Source organism: Vipera ursinii (genome assembly GCF_947247035.1).
Source record: "Vipera ursinii genome assembly, chromosome: 17".
Classification (NCBI taxonomy): domain Eukaryota; kingdom Metazoa; phylum Chordata; class Lepidosauria; order Squamata; family Viperidae; genus Vipera; species Vipera ursinii.
The window spans coordinates 3,063,563-3,076,400 of record NC_139530.1 but is presented as its reverse complement, the minus strand read 5'-3'; the positions used below and the strand labels follow the sequence as shown (position 1 = coordinate 3,076,400).

The window sequence follows — 12,838 nt, the reverse complement described above, 5'->3', positions numbered from 1 at the left end:
TCGGAAACGGTGAGGTGGAAGGCCGGGGCTGCAAGCCGAGAGAAAGGGGAATTTATGAGTCCTTTTATAATAATAAGTAAAAAAAAAAAGCACGCTAGCCAAGTAAAACCTGAACATTTTCAGCATGCCAGATATATTTCAGTCCCCTTTTTTTTCTGCACCCCACCTTGTGGAGAGGCTTGTTACTAATCAATGGCGAGTACTTGACTTAACGACCGTTCGTTTAACGACTGTTTTCGAAGTGACCGCAGAGCTCAAAAGACTCATGAGTCTTCCTCAATCTTATGACCGGGAGAATTATGGGAGCTGAAGTCCTCACCCTGGGAGCTGCAGAGGTCACCTAAAAGGATCCATAAAGTAAAGACACGAGCGGGGACTTGCCTTGGCAAAGATGGACGCCATCTCCGTCGTAGCCTGGCAAGCAACGGCAATAAAACTCCGAAGAGAGTTTGTCCAGTTGGCAAATGGCTTTTGGGTGGCAGGACATCTTCTGGCGGATGCATTCGTATTTATAGGGATCTAAGCAAGGAGCAGAAGAGAAGCAATGGAGGAGAAAAGACTATACTCCATCCGGAATACAGGAATGTGCAGCTTCGGGGCTGAGAGACCATGCCAGAACAATAAACTTTAACTTTAGCTAACGAACAGAACAGAACAGAACAGAACAGAATAGAATAGAATAGAATAGAATAGAATAGAATAGAATAGAATAGAATAGAATAGAATAGAATAGAATAGAATAGAATAGGAGTTGGAAGGGACCTTGGAGGTCTTCTAGTCCAGCCCCCTGCTCAAGCAGGAGAACCTACACCATCTCAGACAGGTGATTGTCTAGTCTCTTCTTAAAAACCTCCAGTGATGGAGCATCCACGATTTCTGGTGGCAAGCTGTTCCACTGTTTAATTGTCCTCACTGTTAGGAGGTTTCTCCTTAATTCCAGGTTGCTTCTCTCTTAGGTCAGTTTCCAACTGTTGTTTCTCATCCTGCCCTCTGCTGCTTTGGAGAATAAGTTACACCCCCTCCACATATCCTGGAATACTGCAATCATGTCGCCCGTTTCTTCTTTTCTTTAGACTAGCCAAACCCAAGTCCTGCAGTCACAAAATTAGAGTCCAGCATGCTTTAAAAGAGGGAGGGGGAGAAATAACAGAGGAAATTAAAAATAGTCACGGAGACAAGATTCTTAAGTTTGTCGGAGCGACTCACCGTTAATCAGACTTTTACCCTGCAGGGTGGAGAGGACGATGAAGAGGAGAGGAGAAGGCAGGAAAGTTGTCTGCATTTTGTATCGAGGTTTGTCTTTTTCCTGCAAACCTCTCATCCTTGGGCCTACGAATGCAAGCAAGCAGTCAGCAGCACGTCCATCTGTGTCCGGTCGGAAGCAGGCAAGGGTCCGGAGTCAGGATTCAAGGATGAAAAAGGTCCGTTTCATTTCAAATCGTTCTGAAAGTTCCAGTTCCGGATTCTAACCCGTTTATCACCCACGAGGGGCGTCGTGGGAAAAGCTGAGAAGATGCTGGCCGAAGAAACTGGGATGGCTAGAGTTCCCCCGACGGAGTTGAACCCTTGCCATCTTTTCGAATTGAAAAGTTTCCGGATGTGGGCAGAACAAGAATGAAAACATGGCTGGCTGCCTTGCTTTGGCAAAATATCCACCAGTCAAGAAGCCCAAGGTGGTCTTTAGCATACACAACACACACTCCAAGAAATCTGAAATAATTTAAAGCCACAATAAAGTTGTGGCTTTAAAATAAATCACAAAGAAGCTTTGCTAGCCTCTTTGGCTGGGAAGATGCAAAAGATGGTTTTACATATTTCTGGAGTGTGCGAGCAACATAGCGCGCGGCAGACTTTCCCATCTAGCTAGGCAAAATTTTCATCACCAACTCCATTTTTTTGAAAAAGAAAATCCAGCGTTAGATGTAATCCCTTAAATAGGAGCCAGCCGTGTTCAGCAGCCGCCAAAAAAGCCAACACAGTGCTAGGCTGCATTAACAGAGGGACAGAATCAAGATCACGTGAAGTACTAATACCACTTTACAATGCCTTGGTAAGGCCACACTTGGAATACGGCATCCAGTTTTGGTCACCATGATGTAAAAAAGATGTCGAGACTCTAGAAAGGGTACAGAGAAGAGCAACAAAGATGATCGGGGGACTGGAGGCTAAAACATATAGGGAACGGTTGCTGGAATTGGGTATGTCTAGTTTAATGAAGAGAAGGACAAGGGGGGACATGATAGCAGTCTTCCAGTATCTCAGGGGCTGCCCTAAAGAAGAGGGAGTCAAGCTATTCTCCAAAGCCCCAGGAGGCAGGACAAGAAGCCACAGATGGAAACTAATCAAGGAGAGAAGCAACTTTAGAACTAAGGAGAAACTTCCTGACAGTTAGAACAATTAACCAGTGGAACGCCTTGCCTCCAGAAGCTGTGAATGCTCCAACACTGGAGGTTTTTAAGAAGAGACTGGACAGTTACAGGATTTCCTGCCTGAGCAGGGGGTTGGACTAGATGACCTCCAAGGTACTTTCCAACTTTATTATTATTATTATATAAAACAGGCAGTCCTTGACTCACAATGGTTCACTTAGCGACTGCTCAGAGTCATAGCAGCACCGAAAAACCTAAATTATGAGCTGCAGTTGTAACTGCTGCTGCATCCTCATGATCACATGCTCAAAATTCAGATGCTTGGCAACTTACAAGGGTTGCCATGTCCCGAGGGAGGGGGGTCACGTAACCCCCTTTTGCGACCTTCCAACAATCCAACGAAGGAACCACATTCACTTTAACCACCGTGTGGCTAAACGGTGATTCCCTTAGCAACGGTGGCCAGAAAAGTGGCAAAACTCACTTAAAACCAATGTCTCATTCAGCGACGTAAATTTTGGGCAGGTGGTAAAGCACTTAAAAAATTTGGAATTAAATTCGGAATTTAAAAAAAATAATCAATCCAGATAGAATTCAGAATCCAAGGTCTGTAGCCTGGCCAGGTGTTTGACCTACACCCTGCGGTCAAGACCTTATGACTTCCGACAACTTGGTGAATTTGATTGGGTAGAAAATGGGGATCAGATTTAATCCAAGCCCCTCATTTAACCAACTTTGGTGGGCAATAATTACATCTGTTGACTTCAAGCCGGCATTCGGCCAGATTTCACGGCTAAAACAACGGGACAAATTTTGAGCGATCTCCACCAGCCTCCCTCCTGCTTATTTCATCATCAAGGAAAAGGGGGGGGGAAATAAAAATCATGAGCGCCATCGTTTAATTGGAGATTGGAAAAGGAACAGCTCAGGAGTAGAGTAAGAAATTCAAGAGGTTTTTTTTCCGGAGGGGGGGTGGATTTTTTTAAAAAAGGGGAGGGGGTTTCTCATTTCCCCCCGGCTTTTTTCTTGTGAGTCGTCGGCGGGGCGGGCTCGGAGCTGAGTGACGGGACTTTGACACCTTTTTGCTTCAACATTTGGTGGAAGTCGAGACGATCGGTTATGATTTTCTGAAAGACAGGGGCGACTGTCAGGAAGAGCAGAGGGGGAGGGCAGCCACGCCAGGCCGTGGGTCTCTCCTCCCCCCCCCCCCCCCACCAGCCTTTCTACCATCTTACCTGCAAGGCCTCTAAGACCTCCTCGTCGGTGATTTCAGCCTGAGGAGACTTGGTGCCCGGCGTGCTGTAAGCGGCCTGGATAATTTTGCTACGGAATCGTTCAAACTTTTGAAGAGAGAGAGAGAGAAAGAGGGAAGGGTAACGGAGAAAGGGACGTCCCGCAACGCTGCCCCTAACAGGCTCCAGGGCCAGTCTTACCCGAGCGCTAACGCTCTCCAGAGTGACCCTGGTCTGCTGTTCCGCCCGTTGCAAAATTTCCAGCTGCTTCTGGAGTTCGTTCTGGCTGCTCAGCTGCTTCCCGCTGCGATGCTGGTTCACCAGTAACTCCGACTGAAGCTGCTGGACGTTGCTTTGCAAAGAGTGGATGGTCTGGTCCTGGTCTGCCAGTTTGGCCTCCAGTTTGGTCACCTCCTGCAACCAGGAGGAGAAGAAAAATTCTGTCAATTCTGGGTCTTAAAATAGGAAGAGGAACAGCTGATCTGGTCCACAGAGTGGGGCTGACCCAAACACCTAACCAAGAGCAGAAATCCACAGGTAGATATCCAAGGGTGTGTGTGTGTGTGTGTGTTTCCCTTACCTGTCGAAGTTCGCAGTTCTCTCTCTCGATAGACCCCATCATTTCTTTGTGTTTCCTCTCCTCCCGCAAATTGCAAAACTAAGAAGGAAAGGCAGGATTTGGGGAAAAAGTTCCCGTGTTGGGGATTTCCAATGAGCAGGGTTTGTTTGTTTTTTTACTAAAAGGAATGCATAAAAAACAAGAGTCCTGTGGTGTCTTGCGTGCAAAAAAAATGAGTCAGCAGCTGCTCAAAAAGCCAATGCAAAAAGAGAGCGTCAAGACTTACCAAGAAAAATAAAATATTTTTTTGTAGTTTGTATTTGGATAACAAAAAATATATATTTAATCGTGAAAACAAGGAAGAAAGCTGCTCGGATATGATCCCTCTCCCTCCTTTTATCTAGTCACTAAACAAGTTCCCTCTGTTATAGGAACCGGCTGCTTTTCTTCCACTCCTGCTTCAGTGTCCTTGGAAGTGACTCAGGCTCTCACGAGCTTTGGCAGAGTCGACAGTTTCCATCTAAACACTTTTAAAGCAACACCTCCCACCCAGCTCTAATGGCAAGAAGGAACCAAGAGGCATGTAGCTGCCAAACTTGCATTCTTGACACACGGCTGCATAGTACTGCCCAAGCCCACTGACCAACCTTATTAGACATGGCCTCCAGCTGTTCGCCTCGTTCCCGGAGTTCCTTCTCCAAGGATTCTTGATCCACATGAGCTTTCCGGAGTTGGGACTCCTCAAAAGACAACTTTCTTTGCAAGGATGAAATCGCGCCTGGAGGAGCAAGTGGAAGGCAGCCGGTGAAGCCCACCCACCCACATTTTCCACCCATACTTCCTTTCTTCGCCTTTTATTCCCCCAGCAGACTCTAGAGAGAAATTTCCTGGCAGTGAGGACAGTTTACCAGGAGAACGGCTTGCCACAAGAAGTGGTGGGTGCTCCATCACTGCAGGTTTTTAAGACAGCCATTTGCCCGGAATGATAGCGGGTCTCCTGCTAAAGCCAGGGGTTGGACTAGAAGACCCTCATAGGGTCTCCGGCTTGAGCAGAGGGTTGGGCCAAGGTCCCTTCCATTTCTGTTAGGTCTATCGTTCTATTAATCAATCAATCAACAGATAAAAAATACACTTTTCCACCAGCTCCCCCTCCCCCACTCCCTGGCATTGAAGGGAAATGCCAGAGCCGCCTACGGCTTCTACAGCTTTTTTCCACTCCAGGTTCTCGAGCTTTCTAGAAGTACCTGTGGCCAGCTCGTACTCGTTCCTTGCTTTCTGCAGCTCCTCGTACAGGAGTTCGTTCACTTTCTGGAACTCCAACAGCTTGTAGAGGATCAAGGTGTTCTCCGATTCCTCCCGGTCGCTCGATTCCCCTTCCCCCACTTTCGATTCGCTGCTCGAAAGATTGTCGTCCTCCATTTCCACCAGGCTCTTTTTTCCACCCACGCGAGAGGCAGAAAAACAGAAGAAGACCGTCACCGTTGCGACTGTGTTGTTATTTGGGGGTGGGGGGAATTCCCATCATCAGATCTGTTCCCATCCCTTTTGGCAACACCACCACAACCTTTTTTTGTGTCCTTACCTCCTTCTCTATGTGTTCCAGCTCTGCGTGGTCTTTCAAGAGCTCCATCTTCAGGATCAAGGCTTTCGAGTCCAGCTTCTGCTCCGATTGGCTCAGCAACGCTTTTACCCGCTCAAACTCCTGACTGGAGTCCTCCGCCAGATCCAGATGGATCGAGGGAGTGCTCTTCCATCCCGGCTGGAACGAGGAGCTGGTGTCCAGCAGCTGGCTGACGCCCCGTTCTGGATCCTTGGAGGAAGAAGATTTGGAAAGCAAGCAACCACTTAGAGAGGGCTGGGAAGCCGCGTATAAGCCTACTGCTATTGCTAATTCATAAATCTCGCTAAAGAAAACTTGGTGGCTTGGAGGGGGAAAAAAGCAACAAAACCAAACAGGTCCTGGCAGCTATCCAGGCACGAGATAAAGAAGCGAAGAAAAAAGGGCGACTACCTGAACCGAAGTGCTCCCTAAAATCGTGGCCTGCCATTTTTGCAGCTGCTCCAGCTGTTTCTGCATTGCCTCGACCTCTTCCCGCAGAACCGTGATGACTCCATCCTTCCGGGCACACTCGGCTTCATAAGGAGCAAGGCGGGCCACCTCCTCTCCCATCTTATTCAGACTCACATCCTGGGAAGGGAACCAAAATTACTCAGCCGAACATCCCCTACTGAATAACTTAAATACGCCCCCGTCCAGATTTTCCACGGTTAGATCTCCACGGGACTCGAAAGGGGGAAAAAACCCAGCCTGTTCCTTGCAAACTGCTCTTTTCAGCCCCTATATCTCGTCCCTTCCGTTTGGTTGTTGGGTTCAAGTCCTCACCTTCTCGTGAAGCACAGGGATGTACCACGGCATCCTGTTCCCGGAGCGTGTTTTAATGTTGGTGGGGGGGAGGATGCCTTCGGTAAAGCTCTTCCACTTGGGTAGCATGATTTCCGAGGATAAAGAGCGACAAACTGGGAATGCGGAAAGAGAAACATCACTCAAGGCCAACCCGAAGAGGACAGACAAAGGGTTGTGGGGTGCCCCCTTTTGGTTAGTGGGGGGAAACAAGAGGCCGGCCTATAGAAGAAAAGATTTGTAGCTCCGGGGTTGAACTGTGACTCTCAGTGAGTTGGGTGGCTTCCTTGCAGACGTTTCATGACCCAACAAGGTAACATCATCAGTGCTAGAAGGGAGTGGGGGTTGTGGAGAGGAGGAGGAGGACTGTGGGGTCCTTGGTGCTCTCTGAGCTGGGTGGTTTTCTTGCAGACATTTCATGAACCTACTAGGTATCATCATCATCACATATAATTGAATGAAAATGCTAATGTACTTTTGTGCTCTGGGTTTAAAATGAAGGGTTTTTAAAAATCCCCTTTATGTATAATATTCCAGTATTTGTTAAAAGTTAGTAAAATATCAAAACTAGAAAAAGTGTTTTCTCCCTTCAGGGCTAAAAAAAATATAGAAATAATATAGAGGATTTTCTTAATATGAAGAAGTATGATAAAGGTTAATGAGTAAACAGAAGCGTAGATTATAATTCCCCACAGGAAGGACCAATGCTGCTTTCATGCTATAAATCTCTTGGGAAGATTCTGGGAAGAAAACCTTGTAACTGAAGCCAGACAAAGAAACTTACATCTGATGCGACTTCTCGAATCCCAAACTTCGGGATTTTGGATAAGGGAGTTCCAGTCTTCCAGGGAGATCTGGGAAGTCAGACTGATGGTGCTGAGGTTGGTAGGGAGTTCCACAGGCTTTAAAAAGCTGCTCTCTGCTGGGGAGAGGAATGAGGTGAGGTGGGGACAGCAAGGAGAGAGAGTTCAGTTCTGACTCTTCCACGTCTGGGATGGTATTAACTGCCTTGGGCTGGGGGTTGGACTAGAAGACCTCCAAGGTCCCTTCCAGCCCCGAGATTCTATGTAATTCTAGCTTAAGCTTGAAAAAAGTGGATTCACGCTGCACTAAACTACGGTTTGCATTAGCATGAAAAATGGACATGTAGTGACTTAGGTCCTTTTTTTTTACACGTACGACCCTCACAGCATGCCTAGGGGTCACACGATCCAAATTCAGACGCCGGTCAACTGCCTCGTATTTACTGTGTGATTTTGCTGACCACCCACCAAGCCGAGGGGGGGGGGGGCGGGGGCATCATGGAGGCCAAGCAAGTGAGATGCGGACTACGAGTTTTACCGAGAAAGGAGGCCGATGTGGCCTGGTGGCAATACTGAGGACATCCCGGCCGTTTCAGGAAGCAGCTCTGAAGCACCGAGTCGGAAAAATCACTTGATATGCTAGAAACTTTCCTTTGCTCCTCGGCCTGGGAGACGGGAGAAAGTTAAGACTCAACTCCCTCCGCTTATTATAAGCTGGAGGTTTCTTCAACTTTAACCAAAAGACGAGCTGGGGACTGGAAAGACCCTGGAGAATTTTCTTTTCTAGGGAAAAGGACTAGCAGTCTTTGGGCAACAGAAACTTTGGGGTCCACTGAGGCCATAAGTCAAGGGCTGCCTGCATTAATACCTTTCCAAATATTAATACGACTAATAGCCCTTTTGCAAATCAAGCAGGAGGCATTGCCTACCTGTTTCTCATAATAAAGCTTGACAGCATGAAATGCTTTACTGGGATGGATTTTATCACTGTTGGGACGATTCCACACAAGGGTCTGCTGTGGGGAACTCGTCTTCCTCAATTCATTTATCCCCTTCCTCATTAAGGTAGGATTTTTCTCCATGAATGCAGAAACCTCGTTCTCTCTTCCAACTAAAAAGTCCTAGAAATAAAAAAATCAAGTTTTTAACAATTATTGTGCACCATCAAGTTGTTGTCAACTCCTAGGCGAATAAATATTTTTTTTTACCCATGACCTGATCTTAAGAGGGGAAATAAAAGAGTAGATTATCTTTCTGGCTGTATTTATTTTATTCCTTGCAAAGAAATGGCTGCAATTTAAGGATAGATGGAGGGATAAATAAGTAGTATGTAGATTGGGTGGATAGATGGATAGATAGATAGATAATGGATGGATGGACGGAGATATCAGCAAACATCCCTAATACTCCTATATGTACATAATATATATAAAATACATATATTATATATATACATAATTCACATATTATATAAAGTAATAATATAGTAATAGAAGTAAAGGAGTCAAAATACAGGATTGGTAGCCAGGCTGAACTCTTCCTTTCTGGTGGCTTGACGGGGGTGGGGGGGTTAACCCTTGGATTTGCCAGGCTGGGGCTTATGGGGATGGTAGTTCCCCATTTTGCAAAAGCCAGCAGCTTGGAGGAAACCAGCTTACCTGCCCGAAAATAAACACATGAAATAATGCTTAATTGTGAATAGCCACCATGACAGGCTGGATGTCTAAATTAAGCCACTTGGAGACCCGCATTGTAATTCACAATTGTGTAACAACGCTAATACGGTTGCTTAGCAACTTGGCGGAAAATCGACGCGCGGCGCTATTACGTCTACTCCGCGACAAGGAGGCGCATGCGTGGTCGAGGAGACCCGGACCAGAAAGGGCACCTCCGAAGACGCGATCTGATTGGGCGGCCCGGATTCCCGGGGCTGCGCGCATGCGTCTGAGGCTTGAGCTGGATAGGCGTGGATTTTGGTTGGGAAGCTCCCGGGGATCGGAGGAACGCTCTTTCCTGGCCGCTGGGTCCGGGGTCTCGGCAGGGAGTTTGGCCTTTGCAGGTAAGGCGGAAAGTCACCAGGTGCAACTTATTCATCTCGGACCATAATAATAATACTTAGATCAACTGCATCGGTTGAATTGTGGGCTGCCTTTTGCAAGAAGCTGCCACTGTTGCATAGCGGGGGGGGGGGGAATCCTTCCGTTGAATCAGCGCCTTGCAAAAAGCGAGTGACCCGGTTTTCCCTCTTGCAGGGCTCCTTGCAATGCTGGCAGAAATTCAACAGGTGCAGCTCGATGCTTTGCAACCTGAGTGCAAGAAGGAAGCTCGGGGTGAGCTCCCTTTGAGCCTTCTCCTCCTCTCAGGCGCTGCCTTGGACTTCTGAATGCTCTTGTGTTTTTCTGCAGCTGGGTTTCCCTCATCTGCTAAACCTCGGCTTGTTTGGATCGTGGCTTGTCATGACCTTAGTTTGTAGGTTGCCTTAAGCCCCAAGCCTGCTTTAGCATCCGTACAAGCTGGGATTGCAGCCGCTGGTTTATACCGCGGGGTGTGTGTGTGTGTGTGTGTGTGTGTGTCAAAGGCTTGTTTTTATACTGGTAGTCCTCGACCACAACGGAGCCCCAAATTTATGTTGCTAAGTGAGACAGTTGTTAAGTGAGTTTTGCTATATTTCTTGCCACTGCCGTTAAGCAAATCACTGCAGTTTTTCAGTTAGTAAGTTGGTTGTTAAGTGAATCTGGTTTCCCTGTTGGCTTTGCTTGTCAGAAGGTCACAAAAGGGGATCATAAATATGATTCTGTTGCCAAGTGGTCATGTCACCATGGGGATGGTAGTAAGTTACTTTTTTCAGTGCTGTTGTAACTTCGAACAGTCCCTAAACAAACTGTTGTAAGTCAAGAACCACCTTTATGTTTGTATATTTGTAGGGTTAATTCAGTTTTTCAACTTTTATGCTGCATGGACTTCAACTCCCAGAATTCCCCAGCCAGCATTCTGGGAGTTAAAGTCCACCCAGCTTAAAGTTGCCCAGGTTGAGAAACACTGGTTGTGTGAATCGCGTCTCGGCTTCCCTGGAGACTCTTTTCCTTCTGGTTTGAAATAAAAATACCATTTTGCAAACACTTGGCTTTTTTAGCCCTCTGTTCTTTCCCAGCAGCCATCCGGACTCCGTTACCCTGATTTTTCTCCCCCCTTTCTCTGCTGGAAAAGGGCATCATGGTTCAGCTAGGTAAGTGGCATTACAGAATGCTTTATATATCTCCATGCCCACCATCTGGTGCTTTTTTCATGCACCACCACCTGGCCGGGTCAAGCTGCATGCACTTTGCAAAGGTTGTAACTGAACCATGGTCATTGTTGCTGTTGTAACTTCAAAGAGTCCCTAAGAGTCCAACTGGTGCAGAACGCAGCCGCGCGAGTTGTGCTGGGAGTCTCCCGATACTCCCAGGTTACACCTTTGCTCTGCGAGCTGCATTGGCTGCCAGTTGTCCTCCGGGTGAGATTCAAGGTGTTGGTAATGACTTACAAAGCCCTACATGGCATGGGTCCGGATTACCTACGGCAACACCTGCGGCCGGCGTCAACTTCCCTTCGTCCAGTGCGCTCCCACAGAGAGGGCCTCCTCAGGGTGCCTCCGATCAGAGAATGCCGACTGGTGGCCCCCAGGGGGAGGGCGTTCTCTGTGGGCGCGCCAGACCTGTGGAACCGCTTGCCGGTTGAGCTCTGGATGGCCCCCGACCTTCGCTCCTGCCGGCGCAATCTAAAAACTTATTTATTCGAGCAATCTGACCTGGTTTGATGGGTTAGGGTTGGGGTTTTAATATGTTTTTTAATTACTGTTTTAAACTTGGGCATAATATTTAATCGTTTTTTAACTTTTGTATTCCGTTTTTTTTAATATTTATTGCCCTGTACACCGCCCTGAGTCCTTCGGGAGAAGGGCGGTATAAAAATGTAATAAATAAATAAATAAAATAAATAAATGAATTGTTGTAAGCCGAGATCTAACTCGATTGCTGACCTAGGATGTCTGCCCCCAATTTCCTCCCAACAGGGCGCCCCCTGCTGAGGGCGTACCGCAATGTCCGGGTGGTGATCAGGCTGTCCCTCGGCGGTTGCACCAACCGGCCGTTCTATCGGATCGTAGCTGCACACAACCGGCGCGCCCGGGACGGCAAGTATCTCGAGCAGATCGGCTGCTACGACCCTCTGCCCAACCGCTACGGTGAGAAGATCGTGGGGATCAACTTCGACCGCTTCAAACACTGGTTTGCTTACGGAGCCACCCTGAGCAAGCCGGCGGAAAAACTGCTAGGTGAGTGGTTTGGATCACAGGTCGTCCTCGACTTAACGACCTCAATGGAACCCAGAAGCTTCATTGTTAAGTGAGACATTTAAGTGAGTTTTTCCCCATTTTACGACCTTTCTGGGGAAGCCGACGGAATGTTGCAAGTCGTGCGATGTCTTGCTTAACGACTGCAGCAAAAATGGCTTTAAAGTCGGATGTAGTCATGCAAGGCCCCCCCCCCCCCTTAATGGCAAAATTTCTGGTACGGCCACAGTAACTCCTGGACTCCCCGTGTGCTCGATATTTTTCCTATTGCACTTGCAAATGATGCTCAACGCATAAGAGTGATGCATTTTTTAAAAAAAAAAATTTTTTTTTAAAAAATGTTTAGGTCTTTCTGGCTTTTTCCCCCTGCATCCGATGACCATCACAAACGCTGAGCGGTTAAGGAAGAAAAAAGCTCGGGAGGCAGAAAAGGCAGCTGAAAAAGGAGAAGAAGAAGAAGAGGGAGATTTGGAGGAAAAGCAGGAACACCAGCAGAATTGATCGATGGAGTGAGGGGGGAAAAAAAACCTCACACACCGTTGGACACTGAAAGGATAATGTCGATTTTATTTTATTTTTCCTTTTTTTTAACCGCATGGCATTGTGACTCGCGACTACGGAACCTCGCCCTGAATTCTTGCCCGTTCAAAGCCAAGCTTGGCTCCCGTTCTTTCAAAGAGGCCCGCGCGCCAAATGGCCTGCTGCCTAGGAGTGCGCAGGGCAGGGTCCGCGCAACCTGGAACTCTGGACTTCCTAGCCTAGTCCGCGCGATTCAATCCCAAATGTAAACGAAAACCTGCTGAGGTTTGGGTTCGATGCCGCGCAAATGCCAGGAGACGGTTCAAAGCCCTGGGGACGAGTTTTGGCCGTTTTAGCCGATTTATAAATAAAGTTAATTTTCTGCAGTTTTCAATAAGGCGTACGGTAGTTGCAAGCAGAAATGTAGCCGTCTTTTTGTGTGTGTGGGGGGGGGGAAAGATACATTTTCCCGCAGTCAGAAATCTAGCATTAAAAGCAGAAAAGTGTTTCTCTGAAATAGGGATGTTTGAGACGGGAAAGAGAATTGGTCACAGCATTGTAGAAATCTTTGAACAGTTTACAGAGAAAAAAAAATCATTATGTACAGGATTGAAGGGTGGGGCCC

General features: G+C 47.4%; 2 protein-coding genes across 3 annotated transcripts; one reads left to right on the top strand and one right to left on the bottom strand.

The window, feature by feature from the left end:
* Positions 1-3,373: 3,373 nt before the first annotated feature.
* CCDC27 (coiled-coil domain containing 27) lies at positions 3,374-8,446 on the bottom strand (the record flags this gene model as incomplete). The annotated part of the gene is made up of 12 exons (XM_083375643.1): positions 3,374-3,496; positions 3,605-3,709; positions 3,803-4,015; positions 4,182-4,259; positions 4,808-4,938; positions 5,405-5,591; positions 5,743-5,970; positions 6,172-6,348; positions 6,544-6,677; positions 7,346-7,480; positions 7,903-8,029; positions 8,294-8,446. 12 exons carry the CDS (start codon positions 8,444-8,446, stop codon positions 3,374-3,376), a joined length of 1,791 nt encoding a protein of 596 aa, XP_083231769.1.
* Positions 8,447-9,337: 891 nt separating this feature from the next.
* Positions 9,338-12,259, top strand: MRPS16 (mitochondrial ribosomal protein S16). Of its 2 annotated transcripts, none has more exons than XM_083375783.1 (4): positions 9,338-9,423; positions 10,516-10,590; positions 11,416-11,676; positions 12,041-12,259. In XM_083375783.1, the coding sequence occupies exons 2-4, from the start codon at positions 10,578-10,580 to the stop codon at positions 12,193-12,195; spliced, it is 429 nt and encodes a 142-aa protein (XP_083231909.1). In that variant the 5' UTR covers positions 9,338-9,423; positions 10,516-10,577; the 3' UTR covers positions 12,196-12,259. The 2 variants fall into 2 exon arrangements, with proteins under 2 accessions (XP_083231909.1, XP_083231910.1); XM_083375784.1 differs by having other exon boundaries at positions 9,355-9,423; positions 10,519-10,590.
* Positions 12,260-12,838: the final 579 nt, after the last annotated feature.